Source organism: Cariama cristata, unplaced genomic scaffold (assembly GCF_000690535.1).
Source record: "Cariama cristata isolate BGI_N322 unplaced genomic scaffold, ASM69053v1 scaffold10568, whole genome shotgun sequence".
Classification (NCBI taxonomy): Eukaryota; Metazoa; Chordata; class Aves; order Cariamiformes; family Cariamidae; genus Cariama; species Cariama cristata.
This window is the reverse complement of record NW_009630648.1, coordinates 1-22,999: the sequence shown is the minus strand read 5'-3', so window position 1 is coordinate 22,999 and position 22,999 is coordinate 1. Positions and strand designations below refer to the sequence as shown.

Here is a 22,999-nt window from a genome sequence, read left to right as displayed (position 1 = left end):
AATGGCAGGCTGGTGAAACTACTGAGAAAAAGGAGTTAGTCAAGGCAAATGGGGGTAGGGTTTGCATGTACAACTTGGTTTGGGCAGCTAATTGGCCCTTGTAATGAAAAAGCAGTAACTGATTCTGTGTAAAAAATCTCAAAAAATCTTCTAATAATGTAAAAGAGAAACAGGCAGGCATTCTGGAAGAGACCAGCAAGAAGAAGAAAAATCCCACCCAAGTAAACTTCCCCCTACCCCATTTTGCAAAATGACTGAAGTGTGACACATGGTTATAGGCATCAGAAAGAATAAGAGCTGAAAGCTGATCAGGAAGGAGACTTATTCCAGATCTTTAAAGTAGTAATAAAAGCTGGAGTCTTTTGATGGCTTGGTAGAAAGAGCAAGAAAGTGAGGATATTTGGAGAGGAAAGTGCTGGAGAGGGTAGCTATGTTTACATCAGTGTTGGGGTGAGGAAGAAATATTTCAGTTGAGAGACCATTGACTTTGATAGTTGATTAGAGGTTGGAGAAAATTCAGAGTAACTGAAGAGGAGACCACTAATGATTATGAGATTGCTGCCTGACACAGACCAAAAGATGTGGAACAACCTAGAGAAGTAACATAGCCTTCAAACACAGAGGCAACCAACCACTTAGAAATTACTGTGACAGCTTAGGTGTAATGCTATTATTTTTGGCATAGCTTTTCACATTCTGTTTTGTGTGTGGATTGTATGGATGATAATCATGTTGCTTTTACTTGTTTAGTTGTCACTTGTGATTGGGCTAGCACATAGCTATGATTTGTGTTAATATCCTTTACTTACTTTTAAACTTTTTGCATGAGGCATTTGAATGGAATGGGGTGGAATAACCCTACACTATAGTAAAAAGTATCTTCTGGTAACATGTTATTAATTTATTCTTACATCTCAAACAACATCAGTAAACGTTACTTTTTGCAGCATTAAATTTTACTTTTACTTTCACAAAGTCAAATGATGTGTGTAATTTAGCTTCCTCTGGTGATTATTTTACTCCTTTTTTTGTATTTCTATGCTACAGAATTTAGACAAGTTTATTTGACCTGAGGAATATACAGGATTTCTGTCTCTCCTCTGATGATCTGGCCTTGATGGCCAGCTTTTCGAAGTCAGAAGGAACATCTCCACCACTACAGAGCTAAAAATAATCTTTTTTTCCCTGGGATTTGGGACAAAATTTTCCAATTTGTCTGCCTGACTGTTTTTAAAGCTTTAAAAAACAAAACCAAAGCAAAACAAAATGCCCACAACCAAAAAAACCCAAAAAACCAAACCTAACAAACACCTGTTTTTAAAGCTTTTAAATTTTATATGGTATTTCTTTTCTACTCTTCCTCATTCTATATATGTATTATTTATAGGAATTATCTTGGCTCAAAGAGAGTCTAAACATAACTTAGATCTTAAAACTGGCACTACTACTGATCATGTTGTATTTCCAAAATATTTCTGAAGTGATTTATACCATTGAAGTTCTGTATATTGCATCCGAAGTACAGGAAAGCTTTCGTATCTCAGCTGCTGTATCAGCAGTTGACTGACCAAATATATCCATGTTTTATAGAGCAACAGCTGGCACCTGCCTTAATAGAAGATGAAGGGAGAAGTCTCACGAAATGAAGTGAGCCAGTGATATTTCTTTAGGTTGAGATACCATCCTAGAATAACAGGGGCTGAAAGAGGGATATCTTGAAGTCCAGTCACCATGAGTGTTAGGGTCACAGCCTTATGGCAGGTATAAGGATATGTCGTATCTGGAGGCAGGTAACGGTATATTCCAGTCTCCAAGAGCTTCTGCAGCAATGACATTCTGTTACTTAGAAACAATTCTTATTTTTATAGCTTTTTCTAAGTATTATGATTTTTCTGAAAACAATTCCTTGCTGAACCTTAGCTTTTGTCTGTTGCTTTATTTTTTATGTACGCTTTAGATCATTGCTTTCCTGTGCAACTTTATACTGGCAACAAAAGAAAAAATAACATGCCACATCAGGGCATTTTATAAGGTTCAGGGAGAACTTGCATAAACTTGTGTTCTTTGCTTGCATATTTTTACAATATTTATATGGGCAAATTAACCTTCACATAGTTAGCAAATAGAACTTACTATATGCAGACCTTTGAAAAGCCATTTTAATGTTAGATTTTATGTTGCATGTCAAGAAATATATGTATAATCAAAAAGGTATTTTTAACAAAAGTTTACCTGTTTTTAAAGATAACTCAATTCTGACATAACTCTAGTGTAATATAATGTCCGAAGTCTCCTGGGTTATGGTATTTGCCAAAGGTAGCCAGCCTAACTAACGTAGACGGTTGCCTTGAACATTAGGAGGAGAGCCTGAGAGAAATTTGTTCAGCATGAACTCTCAAAAACCACAATGACATTATACTGACTTGAGAATGTGGTGAGGTCTTCAGTTTTGTCACTAGGGATTTATGGTGCAATGAACTTGCCAGTACTACTTTAAAAAAGAATTTAGAGAATGTCTTAGTAAAAGCGTAGACATAAGGCACACACTTTTAGGGTTTAAAAAAAAAAATCTCCCCCACCCTAGTGCTTACACCATGAAAATGTTCTAGGAATTCTGAAAGACCAGACTTCTGAATTTTAGAGTACTTTCAGTTATTCAAAGGTACCTTGTGATTAGACAGAGCTTAATTTAGTCCTCAGGCATGGAAATGCTTATGCACATGGGCATCGTGTGAATCACCTGCACTCATGCTACCACAAACTGAGGCAGTGATGAGAAGTTCTACCAAGTGGATGAATCCTGTCTCCACTGCTGAGTGTTCAGAGGTAACCCTGTGAAATACTCTTTTTTTTTTTTTTTCTCCCTTTCTCACCACTCTTTGAGGTTAAATTCTAGCACAAAATATGTAATTAATTACTGTTTGATAGTATTTAGACCAAACATATGTGTCAGATGTTTTACAACTGGAGAGGAAATAGCACTTGGAGGTGCTTTTTACTGTTCTTGGGGTTTGCCTTTATAAAATTAGGTTCCTGTGTATATTTGGCCATGTATGTAGTTGACTGTAAGGTTCTTTCTACAAAAGAAAATGAAGAAGTACTTTGCAATCAATAGCCTGGAACAATTTTACAATTTCTTTGCTCAGTGCCATAGTCTGGTGTCCTTACTTTTTTTTTTAACTTAAGTGTACGTCCACTCAAGTTGCTGTCACTATTATTGCTAAGGCTTACTGGAAAGGCCAGTATGAAATACATTAACAGAGGCTACAGTATTCTGGATTAGTCTTGTTTTACGCTTTCTCCTGGTGTTCTTTTTACCATTGTTCTTGCTTTTTACTAGTAAATCAGTCTGCAATGGGTTTCAGGGCAGAGAGAATGGGGGAGAGAAGCAAAGATCTAGGGGAGATTTCTTGTTATGTGTAATGCTGCAATTTGCTGTCCTTCTCCCTGCTGACACTCCTGTACGAGCAGCAGATTGCCTTACTGCTGTGCTTTTTGGATCTTGAAAGAGAGAAAATCTGCTATCAGGGATGTTGGTTTCCTTGTCATGCTGTTCAGCGGTAGGGAACATGAACATTTGTTTCCCTCCTCCATTTCCACAGACCATAAGCAATTCAAAGATTGTGCCCACCCCGACATTTCTTGTTTAATCCATATTACCCTTTATGGCACTTGGCCCTACAGGATATTTTTTGAACCTTGATTTCCGCTGTGATATGCCACCTCTGTTGCAGTTAATACCATCACTGTCATCAGACTTACTTGATAATTATTTTGTCTCCTTTCGCTATATTTGGGTGAATGTAAAAGCTTTCTTTATGAAGTAAGAGTGTCTCTGAAACTCTTAACAGGGACTGTGATATCTCAGTTATTTATCTGGTATGTGGTGATATACCACACACAAAAAACCCTTCAAAAACCCACGTGTTGCTCTTTCATTCTTCCCAGAGATGAGGAAAGCAAGTGCTACGTTGCTGGGTACAGATGTGGTTGCTCATTTACCTTTGTTTTCTCTGAACTAGCCCAAGCAAAGACATCTGAGGTTGCATTAGGTCTTTCAGGCTGATGCCAACCAGATTTTTCTTCTGGCTGAGAAACCTGTGGAAGGGGGCAGGGGGAGAAGACAGAGGCCCTTCGGGCACGCATGGCAGGCGTGCACATCCCGCAGCTGTGTGTACCTGTTGTGTCTGAAGAAAGCAAAAAAGATGAAGTCAAGAATATATGATGGTACCAATCCTGCAGCGTTGTGGTCTAAATAAGTAAATGTGATAGAAACAGATGGACAATCTTTTATTGGATAAATGAATTAGTAAAAAAAAAAAAAAAGCAAAGCGTTGGAGCATATGAACTATTTACCACATTTCTTTTTTCAAGGAAAAATAGCCATTGCTAGTAGACAATTTTAAGTGAAATTACTGAAATTAAGGAGTGTGTCCATATGTAACTTTTTCACGACCACGTTTGATAGACAGCATCATGAAATTTGTTGAAGACTGTATCTGGATGACTAACTTGTAAGCCAGATCTGGGGACCGTGTACATTTTTTGTTTCCTCTGCTAGACTATTTCAAGCCGTTAGAAAGATCTCTGTACTGTTCCTGCCCTCTTTTAAAGACTTCCCAATTGTTTCAGCTTCCTTTCAGTACTTTCTTTTCTCCATTCCCCCTGCCCTGTACTAATGTGACACTATTTCCTGCCTATATTGGGGATTTGGGGTAGTATAGAGATATGACAGTTAAGAATGACTACTTTGAAATGGTTTTTGTGCGTGCTTTTCTGAGATTTCCCTTAGTGCTTCAGGTAATAATTAAGAGATCTAGTAAAAACTTAGATTTCATTATTATAAGCATTCAACTAATTGTTTCTTTACAAATGGTTTGTAATCACAATCATCCATAGGAAACTCTTTGACTACCAGGAAATATTTCAGCACCAAAAAAATCAACCAAATTAAAAAAAAAATATATAAAATTTGGAGGAAAAAAGAAAGAAAAAAAGATGAGGGACATGGACATTCTTCATAAGACCAGTAATACAGAAGATGCTGCAGTTCTGTCTCCCACCTTATTCCTTAGGGAATTCCTCTGGGACATGGGGGATTCCTGCTCCTTTCAGTACTTTAGAAAATGCATTTGAGTCCGCGTCATCTGTAGCATGCCGCCTTCTTCTAATGGCATAGCATATTTCCACATTCTTGTTCAAGCTCTTTGTTTGGGAGGGGGAGGAAGGTATGACCGTAAAACTGTTGGTAAAAACCCTCCTGAGAATCTGAGAAATCTTATGTCGGTTACTCCTTGAATTAATGCTTAATAACTTCCTACCTGTGGTCTTTTGGAGTGATTACTCCATGTGGTGTACCCATATAATGGATATATCATAAAATAATAGCAAGGCATAAAGCTGACAAAAAGACAGTTAAAATCCCTAGGTAAACTTTTAAAGTATGCTTCAAAATTATAAAATTACCAAATTTTGAGCTGATTTTTTAATTTTTAGTTGTATTTTTAAAGAAAACTTCTTTTAAATTATCTTAGTATGATTAGGATAAAAATGTTGACATTTTTGATAAGTTGGAAATCTTAAATACCAACCAGCTCTAAATGTGAATACAGGAATAATGTAAAGCAAAAGTGAACAATGAGTAGAACTGAAGCAGCCTGAACAAAGATTGCATCAAAGACTTATGAGGGAAGTTTATATGCATAAATCAAAATATATACATGCATAATTGGCAATCACAGTGTTTGTCTAGTGCTGAGAGATTAATTCTAAATACATCTTTATTTGTCTTTCCAGAAATCTCAGATATTAAGTAAATTAGTAGGGAAAAAAGTATCTTTTGCATTTAATATATACGTTTTAGTTATTAATATCTTAAGGAAAAAAATTTATTAATGAAAAGAAAATATTTCTTTGCCAGCTAACATACACCTAGGTATCACAGCTTGCCATTTCATGTAAGGTACATGATCACATCTGTCACCATTTAAGGCTGGGCTGGCACTTAAAACGGGTGGCAGACGCTCTCTGTTAACCCCCTCCCTCGCCCCGGGGAGGGGAAAGGATGGAGAAAAGGGAGAGAGACTTATGGGTTGGAAATTAGAAAGTGCAGTTACTTAGAAGGGGTTTAACTGAAAGAAAAACACCTGAAAGGAGAAAATAGCCCTGTTTTAGCCAAACCAGGACAACATGCGATTTATTGCTTTTCAGATTTGGTATTTGGCTTATTATAACGTTGCAGCAATTCCTGGACCACTATTTAGAGAGTTGTAGGGCAAATTCAATGCAAGGTAAAACTTATTCATCTGTGAGAATTGCTAAAATTACTGTATGAGATTAAAACTGTAAAACAGATTATAGTTATCTTAGATAAAAATTATCTCAAATTTACACAATGGAATAAGGTATGGTGGCTAGAATGTTTTATCCTGTTTGAGTACCATTTTGTTTACATATGTGACTGCTGCATATTAATGGGATTTTGATTCAAGTGGACTAACTGAACACTTTCCAAACAACAAACTGAATGTAAATAAGTTTTTTAAATTGCTATTGTCATTTTACCATGGTGTCCTGAAAGTAGAACAATGATGGTTTAGCAGTTAACATAAAAAGTTAAGATAATATAATTAACTAGTATAAAGAAAGCAATTTTGGAACTAAGTTTTTTTTTTTGATGTAATGAATTTTTAGAGTGAAATAATTTTATTCAGTGATCCACAGAGGTGCAGGTGATCTTGATCTGGGTTCATTTTATGGTTGATTGGGGATTGTTAAAGCCATTAAGCAAAGTAATGTTCTTTGAATTTGCTAGATTTCTGCGTAAATATATTTTGACAATAATAATACAGAAGTGCTAATGGAAGCAAGATTGGTTTCCTCTTGGATCTTGCTAGGAATATTTCATATAAACATTGCTATGCACCTTGCCATCTGAAGGACAAGTGCCTTTTACGACCAACATTTCTGTATGATGCTCTTTAAGATTCATAACCTATTCAAAATGACAGTTGCAGTGAAATACTTTGTTCCCATACTTCGTAATATAAATTTAACCCATAAAATTGCACCTAATCAAGAAAATTAATGACAGGTTGGACTACTTTGGTTTTATTTTTTTCATATTATAGGTCGGAATCAAATAATTTTGGTTTTTCTTGTTCTTTTTGACTATTTTTTTTGACATAAGATAATTAAATTTGTATGAAACCATGGCTTAGCCTATGCTGGAAAAGGTTAGTGTGACTGCCTGTTATAATGAGGCAATGCCAGCAAGTCTTGCTAGTGAATGCACTTCTTTCCTGAAATCATTTATTTGCAGTATAAATCATATTCCTGAGATCAGATTCCAAAGGTGATGTGAGTTCTGGACTCTTGATTTTATTTTTTTTTTCTTTATAACTATATTCATACCAGGGCTTTCAGCAGCACACAAATTGCTGCCGCAGAACTTGTTTCTAATGTAGACCTAACCAGTGTGCTGTCCAGACTAAGCGCTTTCTGGTACAGTGAATTTGTGATTTATTAGTGTTGCTTCCTGTCCGCAGCATGGCCTATTTTGCAAATGAAAGACTTTAAGTTTAAATGCTCTGTAAGTTTAGCTAAGACATATACATGCAGTTTGGTGCTTTTTAGGAGTAGTATTTTTGCAATGTGTACTTGAATAGTCATAATGTCAAACCAAAGCTATTTTTGTATAGTATTCCGGTCTTAATGCAAAGTTTACTTCTCTATGTGATGTTACACTCTGGAATCCCTTGATATGAGTGAATGCTAATCTTTTTCATTTTTTTCATAACTATGCTTGTCTTATCTACCATGAAAATTATTGGTTTTTTCTCTTCCTGGTTGCTTTTGTTATTTTTAAAATAATCTTTGTTTTAGAAATTCTTTAGCTAGAACCCACATTAAAAGATAATTAATAACGTCATTTCTTCATTAACAGCGCCTATCAAATGGCTCCATAGACTCAAATGATGAAGCCAGCCAAGTTGTTGAACTTCAGGAACTACTGGAAAAGCAAAACTATGAAATGGCACAAATGAAGGAGCGTTTGGCTGCACTGTCTTCCCGGGTGGGAGAGGTGGAGCAGGAAGCAGAGACTGCCAGAAAGGAGCTCATTAAAACAGAGGAAATGAACAGTAAATATCAGAGAGACATTAGAGAGGTAAGGAGTTCACCACACTCACCTCGTATTTCTTGACTCTTGTTTCTGTGATACTCGCTACAAACTGAGAGAGGCCAATGAATGTGGGCAGCAAGACTTGAGCACTGACAAAAGCCCTTGTACATAGGAAACACAAAATTTACATTAAGAAACAGTACTAGAGATCTCTTTATAAAACCATGTTCATAAAAGTGGGTGTGTATATGTGCAACTCTAGTAGGAGGATGGCCAATTCCTTTGTGGCTTAGCATTACTAGAGTGCATTCTGGCAAGTTTTCAGCTATTTCAAGTTTTTAAGATGAACTCATTTAAAGAGAGTTGCTAGTCATGTAGATGGTCTAAAGTACATTTTTAACACTCCTGGGCTGTTTTATAAAACAGTGTTTATATAATCAATTACAATAATTAGTCATGTGTGGTAACCTCATTACCGCTGTTATAATATGCTATTCCCTTCTCTCAATAAATGGAAATATAATTCAGTTTTCCTTTCCTTTCCTCCTCTTGAATTTGTGGTATTCCTTAGTACTCTCCAGAGTATCTTCTCGTACATGGATGTTCTCAATGTGTGTGCATGGTTGGCTCCTAGAATCTATATTGGTATTTTGAAATTAGAGTAATCTTTCTGTTACTCTCCTTCCTACCATATAGGTATTTGATGTAGATTTATGTGTATATGTATATAGGCATTTGTATGTATATATTTAACCTGTTATTTCTAGTATTCTGGAAGAAATGTTCTTTCAGAACTTCTGACACAACCTCAAAGTGTCTTCACATCTTTGTACTCTGCCTCTTTTAAGTATTGTATCGTTAGAAAAAATAGTTTGCACTGATACGTTTCTCCTTTTCCACCACTGCTTCATTATATTGCTAGGAGTCTCTAATATCTCCACTCACATTTACCTTTTCACAAATATTGCCGTCTCATGGACATTCAATTGCCGCTTGCTGTTTCTCTGTTAAATACCACATTGCACCAGCTACAGGATTACTTGCTTTCAGCCCTTCACTTCCTAAGCAAAGTGGCCACTAATACACTTGCATGTAGAATAATTACCAAAAGTCAGTGCAAAACCTACTGTGAAAGGTATTCGTAAAGGTGGAAGTGCCTGTCTTCATTATTTCATACTGCCCTAAAAGTTAGTCTTCCCAATGCAGAAGATTAAATACCTGCAACAAGAAAGGTCGTTTAGTATTGTGTAACTTGGATAAATTAGTGGATTATTTTTTTCTGTGTGTTTTTGATTAATTAAATACGTACTTACTACTTTTAAGAGTTTGTTTTTTTCCAGCAGTATGCAAAAGGATCACCTGTATATGGTCCGGTTTAGGATTATCTATTTGGATCCATTTATGTGTTTATTGTCACTTATTTGAAAAATAATCTCACTTACTTTAACACTACTTTCATAATGTAATATAATATAAACTGCAAGACATTGCTCATCAGTAAGTATTTCCATTATGAAAGATGATATGGCAACATGTAAGTCTTCTCAAGAGCACAACACAAGTTTAAAACTAATAAAATTTTCTGCTTTCGCTAAAATTAATTGAAGATAAGTAAACAATGTAATAGACAGACTAGTGAATAACCTGTCTAAATTACAGATATTGTCTTCAGTGAGGCCAGCTTGTAATACCTGAATAAAAACACCTCAAGATTTTAAAGAAATCTTATCCTCCATAACATATTTGGATAACATACCCATATGTTATGGTCATGTTATGTATCCAACATTGTGGTCACTTGTTCTCCTGAAATTTCAGGACATGTCACAGGCTATCTGCTACATGTACTTTGGCAGAAAATTTTAGCAGGACCCAGGAATAAAAGTAGAAATGTACATATACTTTTTTTTTTCCCCAACATTACTGCACTATGTTTCTACTCTTATGTAATTATATCAGGTTTTCTATTTTCTGCTCAAGCTTGCTGTTGTTTAAGAAGCAAGCAAGTAAATGTGAACTGCGTTTGCTATGTTTTTTTGCATTGAAAAATATAGAAACTAGAAAAATGTACAAAAGGTGAGGATTGTTTCCGTTTCCTCTACTCAATAGCTACTGCTTTAAAAATCATAATTACAAGAAATCCCAAAAGAAATAAATTGTCTTTAAACCAGAAAAATTACTGCCAACCATATCTTACATCCCTGTCTACTGTTAGCATGAAAATTAAATGGGTATACGTTTATGTAGCATTTTAATTGCACGGTTCTTAGTGGGTTTTTTGTCACGTTAGGCAATGGCACAAAAGGAAGATATGGAAGAAAGAATAACTACGCTGGAGAAGCGCTACCTCAGTGCTCAGAGAGAATCCACCTCCATACATGACATGAACGATAAGCTGGAAAATGAACTGGCAAACAAGGAAGCCATCCTACGTCAGGTGCAGTATCTGCATTAGTCACTTGCTTTCTTCATACACAATGAAAATTAATGTAGAAAAGCGGCAGATCTACAGTAGGAGGTTTCCATTAGGTTAATCTGTTCATTTTTAATCAACAGATCACTTAATCTAAAAAAAACCCTAAGTTGTTCAGCATCTCTAAGCTTCATATCAGTTACTACAACCATGAATACCACATCAATGTGTACATTCAACATTGCAAAATAACTGTGTTTTCTGATAGTGTCTTGCATAAATGCACAGTCATATCCCCTAAGTAAAGGATTATCTTTGCTTCTTATGTAACAATTCTCTGAATTTTATTTTTAAAAAGTTTTAAAAAATAGTATAAGCAAAAGAAATTCCCTTCTGCAGGAAGGATCAAAATTTGCATAGAATATATTCTAATGATATCATGTATTAGTAGTGTGTAAATAAAACTTTAGGAAGCTAAACTATCTGTGAATATGTTTTTTAAAAGAGTATAACATGATTGTGCAGCTTTCTGTCATGGTACTTTGTTTCCATGGTGATTCCAAAAGCTGAAGTGTAAAGTGAACAGAAAACACTGTTTTTTAATTTGAATAATACAATGTGAACTGAAAACTAACATGAAATGAATATCATTCAGACTGTAAAAGATGAAATTACTCCTCAGCCTCAGTATCAGACTTTATTTTTTTCAACATATCATGTCTTCAAACAATATAAAATGCTGTATGGGAAATAAGCCTGTATGATCTGATAATATCTGCTTCTATGATTGTATGCAGATATATTTACACACATGCACACATCTCTCTCTATGTGTGTGTATATATGTACGTCACTACCTCTTCAGGGAAATCAAAGCATCAGAACTCAAACTCTCCGGCTTCTGCCAGCTTCCTTTGACTATTTTAAGAGGTATTTTCAATTGTTAGGGGAAAAAAAAAAAAAAAACCATACAACAAAACACCCAACAATGGAAAAGTAAGATACCTGTATCCAAGTTTTTATTGCTGCCAATGTAAGTCATGCTGTGCTGCAGAGGTCTACCTACTCAAAGCAGTGATCAATAGAACTAGGCTTAGAATATGTACAGGCAGACTTAAAGTTGATGTGCAGTGCTGCGATGTGAAAAGCCTACCTTTTCATGCTTTTGAGGGATTAAAAAAGAATCTAAAAGCACACTCCTTTTTCATTATGTCTTCGATTACCTAGAATGAACAGGAAAGCAGGAAACACTTATCAAGCCATTAAAAAATTCTTAATCGTGTGGTGCATCTCAGTAGGCCAGAAAATACTGCACTTATCAAAAGTCCTCCTGTTTCTCTTTAATGGTTGTCACAGATTAATCAATTTCACCTCTGTAAAATGAGACTTAATTGTAGGTTCACAATGAACAATATCACTGCAACCTTAAACAAATAGCAACCAGATTATGATCATGAATGAAACATCAGTTTTGACATTTCCTAATATGTAACCGATGTATGTTCAGAAAATTGCATTTGGTAATTTGTTCAGAAACTTTGCTGGGAATTCTGTCCTTTTGGAACTGTACCTCTTTCCCATTTTAGCTCATATGTAAACTTTTTTGTGAGATGGATTGAGTATTTTCATTTAGAAAATTCTCATTTTACTGGCACCACTACTTTTATTTTGCTCAGATAAACAATACATCAATCAGAGGAACTTTTTGTACATCCTCATTAGTGTCGTTTTACAACTCCTTTTCTTCACCTTTGTACGATCCTTGAGCCTCAAATCACTCATCATTAGTAAGGCTGGCGACCTGCACTGTTCCATGCTTGAGTTAATACCTCTCCAATAAACTCTCCCAGATTGTGGAGTATCTATGCCTGTCTACTGAGTTTTGGTCGCTTCCCTGATACCTAAGAAACTGAAGGAAACTCTTAATTCTGATTTTTTTTTTTAATGTATATCTGTTTGTCTATCTTTGGCCTTCAGTTGGAAGACAAAAACAGACAGCTGCAGGAGCGTCTCGAGCTGGCTGAGCAGAAGCTGCAGCAGACGATGAGGAAGGCTGAAACCTTACCCGAAGTGGAGGCTGAACTGGCTCAGAGAATTGCAGCTCTGACTAAGGTACTGCCCTGAGAAATAGGTTCACTTCAGAAGCCCCATTGGTTAACGTTGATGTGCATCCCAATTCCTCACCTCAAGGACAAAACAAAAGTAGTATCGAGCTGACTTGCAAGAAGAAAATGTTTTCTGATAAGTATGTGCCACAAGTTTAACCAGAAGTGGTCTCGATGCCATGTGTGTAGTTCTTAGCATTTTGGTAATCGGAAAAGTAGTTCTCTGTACACTAGCCTAAGCTGTATTTACAGAAGAGTCATATATTTCCAATACATGTGAGCATTACCTCTCCTAGGAGGATTCATTTTACTGTGTGAGAGTTTATAATTTAAGGGGAGAGGTGGGGCGTGGGGGGGAGTTCCCATTCCTACACTTATTTTGGACGTTCATACACCATGTATATGAAACAACAATTATTTTCATTCCAATAAGTGCTAGAAAAATCAAATCTTAGTGGCAGCTGGGATCATTTGTACAATACAAATGAAGACAACTTGCAGTACATACTTACAAGGTTTGTTCTGAACGATTCTTTATCATATATCTGCAAAGACAAATGTGAAACCCTGAGAGGACTTCAGACTGGGTTTTGTGATGAATTTATTATATGGCAGCTTTCTTGCAGAAAAATAAGAAGATAAAAATAAATTTTCAGTAGAGTGGTTTTCATATTTGTCCTCTAATACTTTCGAGTGTGCATGTAGTTAATACTATGGCTCAGGTGTTATCAGCTTCATAGAGACATATAATGATGATGTGTTTATTCATCTCTTAAAATCAGACAAATGAAAAAAATGCATTTAGGAGATTGTACTACATATCATCCTGACTTATCTAAGCTTTTCTTTCTCTATTGCCAAGGAATGTTTCTAGCTATTTAAGTCCGTAGCTATTTTTAAATTTGATGGTGTTTTTTTTTTTCAATTCTCATGGCTTTCCATTTATAGTGAAGCCTTAAGTGCTGAACAGCTCATTAATAAAGTCTGATTTTTTTAAGTAATTTAGTTAAGTAGTAGAAAGAAAGAGAAGCTTTGGGGAGATTTGGGTTGGGTTTTTTATTTCATTAAGGCAAGTTCAGTAATCAAGATTTTGTGCTGTCCACTTTTAGATTTATATGACTGGGTGGGAATCTGAAAGAGAGATTGGAAATGGTGTGGAAAAAAGGAAAATCAGCAAAAAGAGAGCTACATGAAATACCAAACAAATATCATTGCATTTTAATAAAAACTCAGGTGCACATAAGAGCAATGCCTTGGCACTTTAACTTTCTTTTTCAGTTGTTTCTGATTCAACAAATAACCACATATTCTATATATGCCCTCAGTAGCTTAAAAATATTGTTTTCTATTTTAAGAGGATTTTTCCTGAATAATTTCTTCAGCAATTAGGCACCAGTAAGTATTTTGCAGTCTCAAGCATGTCTTTTTTTGCAACTGCATTTTTCCTTGAACGTATATTAATGACAAATATTGTAAGAAGAAATCTCATTTCAACCATGCAGAGCACTCAGGGGCTTCCATGAGATACTGTTGTTATTGTGACCATAAAGCTGCAGTATACATCTCTGTTTGTCTTCTTACATTATTTCATGGGATGTGGTTAGAGAGATGTGAACAGAGCTGACGTTCACCCCATTTCACTTTGATGTATCAAAATTTTTGCCAAACGGGAAACTCCTAAGAAGTATATTAGACTGTAATGCCAGTTCTGTTCATTTCTCTATGATTACATGAAAAACGGATGAAACTTGTTTTATTTTAAATTGTGTCTTCTTGGGATACATGACATGAAGAAGAATGTTAGAATTTGGCCGATAGGCCAAATGAGCCTGTTTTTGATATATCTTGTATACAATGACTTTGCAACAACTCTGAAGCTTGAAGTCCAGTACTTTTCACGGATCACATAAATGTAGCTCAGAACCAAGGGCGATGCTGTAGTCACTGCAGCTTACTTAAGTAGTTTTAAATTAGCTAGCTGGTAGACTGTTACCACACTAGCTATTCAATGAAAGCTGCAAGACCTACCTAAGGGGCTGAATAATGCTTAATTACTTTTGCCTTTGTTGAGCTTTGTGCCAGCATACACATTGCCAGTAGGGCTGAAATTAGCTGGCTTCAGACTACCTTAAGTCCCTCTACCTGAGGTATGATTACTGCAGTGTCCATGTATACTAAGTAAAAGATGAGCCCTCTGAATCAGCTAGTCTTTCTGCACTGCAAAAAAAGTCAAAACTATTCTCCTTTCTTTTGTACTACCTCAGTGAAAGTGGCTTCTGTGATATTAATGGGGTTACAATCATACGAAAGAGGAGTTAAGCCTAATATGCTTTACATGTTTTTTAGAGGAAAGTAGTATGGGATAACTGGAAACCATGACTGCTTCACTGTGGGTAAAATATAAGACCAATTATCTACATGTGGAGACAAAACAGATCAAACCTGTTCTGGATTTGGATATGATTCCCCCCCGCCACCCCCCCAAGTTTGAAATATGCATGTTACAATTCTGCGTTCAATTTATCTTCCTCATAATAAATCTGGGTTGGGCTTCTGCAAAAGGATATAGAATGAGATCCTTCTGTGGTGTCAGTTTTTAAAACTAGTTGTTTTTCTTTTTTAATATATATGGGCTAGTGAATGTCTTTTGCTACTTTTCCATGCCCAAACTAGTTCATAAGGAGTGAACTTCCAAAAGTTTGGACTATACAGTGAACTCAGATAAGTACCCATAAATTTACTTGAATCATTTGAACTTTTCTTTGGCTTTGTTTTCACTGTGTTCTGCCCATTGGGTGAGCAACTGGAGGGTTAGTCAGCCTGTGGCAGACTAACCTGGAACAGCATGATCCCATGTACTGTGCTGTCCTGCCTGGCCGTCGCACTGGTATCTGTCTGGTCATGACAAGTAGCACAGCTCTCAGCATGTATCCCAAGATTTGGATTGCCATGACTCATTGAGCCACCTTGTACTCACTCGCACAGTATTGGTCTGTTTGCCTGCCCTGGAGAAGAGGCAGTTGGTAGTAGAAAGAACCTCGCTCCAATATTAACTAAACCTTTCTTTATCCTGTACGATGTTTATTTTCCTCAGAAGGGACAGACATTGGAGCATCCAGAATCTTCAGATGGTTAGTCTGTCAAACACGGTTTCTCTTTGCATGTATGGAAGGAGGGGTCTAGTAGAGACAACCAGCATCCACCTACTTCCATTCACTCACTCCTACTAGTAGTCACTCTCCCCCTTGGGTGCTTGTGCAGCAGAGGTACCATGTCGCTTCCCTGGTCACAAGACGAGTCAGCATTTTACTCCATCATTCTTGTATGCAGGTCACCAGAAATACCAACAGTGCTTTTTAGCTGCATTAGAGAAGCACTGATACGGAGAAGAGAAAACCATAATCATAATAAACCACATTTAGAATAGTAACATCTTCAGCTAATTTTAAAGGTAGTAAAAATGACATGAAAGTTGGAAGCAAGTGGGACGCAATGCTTGTTTTGTGACAATGTGGGAGTCTGGTTTGCATTAAGTACAGAAGAAGTTGCAAGAAAGCGAAAGGAGAAGGTCTGCAGTGGAAAGGATGCAAAGCGGGGAAAGAAGTTCTCCTGCAAGAAGTGGTTGTGGTTAAGATAGAGACGTCTCTGAGAACAAGGACAAGAGAGATGATGTGTTAGCTGGAGAAGAAAACTGATAAATCCTCTTCTGGAGGGGAAAAAAAATATATACAATCTTCTGTGGGGAGGGAAGCCTAAAAAAACTCTACATTTACAACACATTACTGTCTTCTCAAACCACCCCTTTTCTTGTGCTTCCCTTTCCACAGATTTTGTCCTGATAGGAGGAAGAAATGAAAGAAGCAAGTTTAACAGAGCTAAATGGAAGGAGTTGTTTAGTAAACCTACAAGGTGTAGAAGGTAGTGGGGAAATGAAGGAGAGGCAAGAATGTGTGGCTATCTAGTGGCTGAAAGGTTGGATTTCAGAAAAAGGGGTGACTTAAGCCAATACATTTCGTAACTTGATATAACTCACTCATTCAAAGAATAGCCAAAAGAAGGTGTGCCATAAGAAGCCAGCAGAAAATCTGGAGACTGCAGGTGTTCAAAAGTAAAGGTCTGAAAACTGTGGAAATTGGCTTGTACCATTAGAAAAGTTTAGATTTGTTCCTGCAGCTGGGCATGAGGAAGAAAAATTATAGCACCTGTACTGTACAGGTGCTTTCTGCATCTGAAATTGTGTTGGTTTTTTTTTTTTTCAAATAAGATGCACAGACCTACAAAATATGCAGTGCCAACAGTAACAGATGATGTGAAAGCAACTTTTTTATTTGTGGGCACATTAGCAGCAGGAGCAGCAGCAGAGTTTTATCAGGGTTAGAGAGCAATAGTACAAGCTGCTTCAGTATTCCTTCAAAGCAAAAATTTCCTATTACTGGCTTGTACTGGCTATTTCTTTGCTATTTCATAACATATAGAGTGCAAAGTGAGCATGAAGACTCATGCTGACATCTCATAGGAGTCAGACATTGTTAGTTTTTGTTCATATATTTTTAATCAAGTCTGAGATGCACACAAATCTATTTATAACTGAATGTGCTGGCTAAATGCTTTAGATGCTAGTTGCTGAATACTGCATCATGTGTCTTACTAATCCTTCCGTACAGAGTACTAACGAACAGTCATGCAAGTCATATATTAAAAGGAAGACTAGGGTAAGGTCTGCCAAGCAAGTAATCACACAAGTTCTACTGTAGAAAGTTTTTAACTCAATTAATTCTTAGCAGAGCAAGTTGGAAGAAATCTGACTTCTGCTTATGAACCTCAGAGTCCACAGTTGTCCCTTCTGACTCGTGTATCCGAAATTCTGCTACGGGAACATGACTAACGCTGGTGTCTCATCCTCTGCCTTGTGCCTCAAACCACAAGGCAGAGATGGAGACGTTCAATATTTTTGTGGTAGGCTCCCAAGTCTCTCAAAGAGCCTATTCCCATGGGAATGTCTGGGGCTGACTAACAGACACGGACAACAACAAAGTGTAGTTGCCACAGGCACGTCAATCCTAACAGTATGGCCTGGGGAAGTCTGTGCAGGAGGCGTTTGCAAATCCCTTAGGGAACAGCTGAATTGCTAGGTCTTTTTGTCTCTTTGAGACCTCAGTTAGGGCCTTCCTCAGCATACGGGTCAATGAGAGGTGTTGAAACCCTCATTTCGGGCATATGTTCCAGCTAGACATACCAGGAGATGGAGGGGCTGCTCTTTCCTGCTGCATCTCTTTGTCTACAAGACAAGTGAGAGAGAAAGAGAGCGTGTATGTGTGTTTCTGTCTCCCTAGCCCCTACAGAGCAGACCCTTTTGATTCATGTCCCTGCTGCAGGGCTTGCTCATGCATTTGGCACAGAGTAACCTGTGGTTAAAATCCCTAAAGAGCATTAGAACCCAGGGTAGGTACTAAGGCTGCACACCTGTGCTTGTTCTCTGCCAGACAAGCACTTGAGCCTAATTGTTTAATGTTTCAGTTATAAAATAATGTGGTTCTTCTAGAGTAATACAGATTAACACTTTAGGAACAAACAAATGAAATGCACAGAGATAAAGGAAACATCAACTATTCAAATACACTTTAAGTGTTTAGAATAATGACCTTTAATTTGGTTCTAAGGCATATTGAATTGTAATTAATTTTAAAGTATCTTTATCCTACTAAAGACTTGTAAAGGGAGATGAATGTGGAGATCAGCTCTGTTTTCTTTTGTGCTGGAAAATGAAGTGCAAGTACCCTGAGTGACGTTCAGGAAGACTTTTTAACAAGGATGTACTTACCAAGATTTTAATATTCTTAGTGAAATAACTGAAAACTATCATGCAAAAAGATTTATATCTCTTAAACCTATACCTTAATTATTAAAGCAGTTGGAAGTTATGAAATAAGAGAATTAGATAGCTATAAGAATCTTAAAAGAACATCATGTTCTTTCAAGAATGTTTTCTATGTAAGAATTCAGACAACATACGTAATTCTGGTAATAATTTTATTCTTCATTCTCTTCCAAATAATAGTTAGACCTAATACCACAGTTATTTTATGCATTGAAAAGACTATTTCCTGCTCAGGGATAAGGTTTAGACTGGTTTGGACTGAAAATCTGGTTTTTTAGTTTGGAAAATAAATGTAAATGATATAGCTAGCTAGACCACCTTCTCAAGGACGGGTTATGACAGACAGCACTGCATTTCAGAAGACTTAAATGAGATCTCCTTTGAACCTAGAAGTATTAGTTTGATTATCTTCATATTTTGTGTTAACCTGCAATTAAGTGTATAGAAGCAGTGAAGATTAAGTAACTTGCATTTAAAATTTGCAGTCAGCTAATGAAGCTTCCAAATAGTTTAATTTTGTAATATGATACTCCCAATGGGTTCTATATCTCCCTCAATGAAAATGGTTTCAAAAGAATTACTTAAGCCTTCTCCATCATCAGCTCAGAGCTTTGACTTCAGATCAGTTCCTGATCCTTGGAGACACATTAAAGGAAGGCTTTGAACCAATAGTGCAGCCAGGACTTAAAAAGGGGAAGAGTCTGTCTTCTACAGAGGATAAAGCTTGGTCACTTCGTGGAAGGAATAGCACGATCTGGTTTTCTGCAATCATAAGGACTTAACTTTTTCAACTCTTTCTATTTATCCAATACGAGAGGAAGCAGTGTGTTAGCACTTGTGTGCTGAAACAAATTAATACATAAAACTAAAAGATAAGGTAAAGAAGATCATAAAGGGCTTGTCGCTGGTCCAAGTCATAATAAATAGACAAAATAGTTTCAGACAACGAATAAGTTCAAATACATCACAACACGCCTGCTTCATGATCAGAAACAATAACTGCACTTATTAAATGAGCCTAGTTACCAAGTCTACTGACTTTCCCTTAAATTTTTCAAGAATCTGAGTTTTGTGAATTTGCTTTGTCTGGAAAGAATAGTAGTGATCTTCAAAGTTAAGTATTATTCTTGTATTTATACAAAGCTGGATTTTTCTCATATGAATGTCTTCATATCAAAAGCTGCAGTTTATATTTCTAAATCTCTGGATCACAGGCTTGTTTTCTCTTTGATCTTTTGGTCCTGATAATACTACTGAGTTTAAGTTATGGGTAATTTTAAGCTATAATGTACATCTGGAATTACTTTGATATCTATTCCTAATTATTCTGATAAATCATTAACAGACAACAGTATGAAACACAGTCTCACTAAAAAAAATGCAATTGTAAAATTAGTATTTCTTGTAAATGTTAAAGTTTGATCTTAAGATGGAGTTCAGGATATCTTTCTGAGAGAGGGTAAATCTGACAGAGTTGAAATAGCATTTGACAAGCACGAGCTCACAACTCAGTCATCAGTAGCATTGTTTATACGCCTTATGCACCTTCCTGTTTCCATAGCAACAAATCCAATATAGCATTTCCCTTTCTTTAAGGGCTTTTTTTTTTCATTTTGAGTGATAACATAGACTTGTTTGATATGACAATAACATGAATATTCATGTTTTGCAACAAATGACCTAATTAAGGTCAACTTCTGTCAGAAATAGTAATGAATCTTTGGTTCGATTACCATTTTTATACTCAGTAATGACTTTTTGTTCCTATTAATGAATTTTTATTTGTAGGTTCTTCTTTTTTTCTGATGACCTTGATCTTCCAAAGAGATCCACCGGGGTGGATCCTTTCAAAGGGATGAAAACTATATTGTTTATTTGGATGAAAGGGCTTAGGTAGCGTATTCTAAAATGGAATACTAAAGCTTGAGCCTTGTCTCTTTTGACATTCTTTCTGTTTTCTAGAAATTAGGGAATGTACCATAACATTGCATAGTTCTATTACTGACCGATCCATTAATTTAGTATTTATGCATTGTTTTCATTCCTAGATATTAATAGCAGAATTATGAAGGACTTTCTGACATTGGCCTTGCAGAGGCCTGTTTTGATGTTTAGTTTGCCATAATTAAAAAAAAAAGCAAACAAACATTAGATTAGACAGTATTGCTTTGAATCCACTCTGTAGTAATACGTCATCAGCCAGCCATCACTAACCTTGAACCTCCATGTGTAGGTTGATAGCTTTTTTAGCATTCCATTATTTTCAGTTTCTCCATGTCAACTGCATCATATTCACCAAGTATCAGTGTAGTTTATTCCACGTAAAAAAATCTGTCAGTTAAAAGTATTAAATTTTCAGTCACACTTTTCTTTTAAGCATTCTGTGCTGTGTTCTGTTCAGTGTCAGTGTCTTTAGTTCTGATTTTTCAATTTTGTCCCTCTCCTTTTCCTTGACTTGTTAGTCTGATCCAACCTCTTCTACCTCATCTGATGATTATCAATATGTTATGGAAGCTAAACTACAAGAAATGATCTCCATACGTAGGAAGGTAGTCCTACTGGACTTTACTTTCTATTGCTAAATAGAATCCATCTGATTTGTTTTCATTTTCTTTAACTTATTTTATTTTTTTTATTGATAATCAACCATCGTGCAGTTCAGTGCTTCAGGAGCTTACAATTTTACGATGGCAGGTTTGTGTTCAAACCATGCACAGTCTGCATGTTACATTTGGCTGATTTCATTGCTCATAAATAACTCCAATGTTTTGCTGATGCTTGGATGTAACAGGCCTTTGTAGCTGACACATTTCAAGCAATGCTGTTCAGCTGCCTGTTTAAATAAAATTTCTTTTTGGAAAACTAAGTTTGCAGTTAGTAGTAGCTTGCTTTATGTTTTGTTTAAACTTTACTGAGATAAAAACTTATGAAGCCACTTAAATTACAGAAAGAGTCTTTCTATTTTTTTACAGGCAGAAGAAAGACATGGAAACATTGAGGAACGTATGAGACACTTGGAAGCTCAACTGGAAGAGAAGAATCAGGAACTTCAAAGAGTATGTGTATTGCAGATAACTTCTGTGCTATTTTCTTCTTTTAATTTGTCAGTATAGCTCTACATTATGCACTCCAGCACACAAATCTATCTACTGGTAAATGTTTTATTTATAGCAGTGATGACAGCATCTTCCCACTTTACTTAACCATCTTAATATACTAGTTTGTGTCTAGTTGCAGTGTTCAAAGTATTCTGCTGATACAAAAATGAATGTGCATTAATCAGTAACTGTAATTACATTTCCTGTGGAATTTCTTTAAATGGCTACAGCTACCATAAATTTTTATTTTCTAATTATACAAGTCTGTACTGGTTAATTTTGGACTCTACCAATCTGTCTCTTCTATTCTACATTAAAGGCAAGGCAAAGAGAAAAAATGAATGAGGAGCACAACAAAAGACTATCGGATACCGTAGACAGACTTTTGACAGAATCCAACGAGCGTTTGCAGCTACACTTAAAAGAGAGAATGGCAGCACTTGAAGAAAAGGTACAGTGCAAAGAGCAGTGTAAAGTTCAGCTTAATAAAGATTCTCCTGTATGAAACATGTTCTGCTTTTGTCAGGATGGAGGCATCATGCTGATTTTGTATTACCAAATATCACCACGAATATGGTCTAACTTACACATTCAACTCTTAATTCAAAAGTACGCTCAAACATCTTTCCAGAACTACTGCGAACTGGATATGCTGAATATTATGAGTCCCTGTTTTATCAGTGGGGAGTCTGATGAAGAGCTTGCAAAGGACCAGAGCACAACACTGGTATGAGGCAGTGAGATGAAGTGGACGAGAACTGAGGAATGACCACATTTCAGATGTGCTGTCATTCCTGTATTTTAATCTGCTGATTTTACCTCACTTCCTCTGGGAAGAGTAAAATGCTGTCACCACAGGAGAAGGAGCATCTACCCTTGGAGAGGGAATGTTATTTATTTGTATTTATTTGTGATGTGAGACACAGTGGGTCTGAAAAGTTCAAATCCCATGATTTCTACATTCACGCTCCTTCATCCCTCCCTCTTCTACTTATTCAACTTCAGTTTGATCTGAGGGGACTTTTTCAGTGTCTATCAGAAAGATATTTCGGAACCTCTCAGAGGATGTACTTCTGGTTTATATCATTTAAAGAAAATGTCATACAAAGCAAGAAATAGACCTGCCAAAAGAAGAACCTGGGAGAAATAGTTGTGTGAGAGTGTGACAGTTGCTCAGTTCAAGGAAGAAGCAAAGTTTTTGCAGTTCTTGAAAAAACTTGGTCCTACATGTTTGGATTATTTCCAGTGCTTAAAATTTAATATGTACTCAAACTGAAGCATTAAAGGATTTTAATTTTAAAGTCCAGTGAATATGAGCTTTGTTAACTTGTACATGGAGACTACATGTATATGGTGATATCTGATATTTAACATATCTCTAAT

The 22,999-nt window shown here is 36.3% G+C and overlaps 1 protein-coding gene across 1 annotated transcript in view; it reads left to right on the top strand.

Annotated features, from left to right (window-relative positions):
• The window catches only part of LOC104165871 (liprin-alpha-2-like), a gene marked incomplete at both ends in the record, with an annotated part of 72,309 nt that extends 49,966 nt beyond the window's left edge, over nt 1–22,343 (top strand). The window contains 6 exons of the mRNA XM_009705632.1: nt 7,946–8,167; nt 10,413–10,559; nt 12,513–12,647; nt 21,491–21,574; nt 21,936–22,067; nt 22,143–22,343. Of these exons, the coding sequence (XP_009703934.1) occupies nt 7,946–8,167; nt 10,413–10,559; nt 12,513–12,647; nt 21,491–21,574; nt 21,936–22,067; nt 22,143–22,343 (921 nt within the window). The remainder of the gene's footprint in view (nt 1–7,945; nt 8,168–10,412; nt 10,560–12,512; nt 12,648–21,490; nt 21,575–21,935; nt 22,068–22,142) is intronic.
• Between the last annotated feature and the right edge of the window lie 656 nt (nt 22,344–22,999).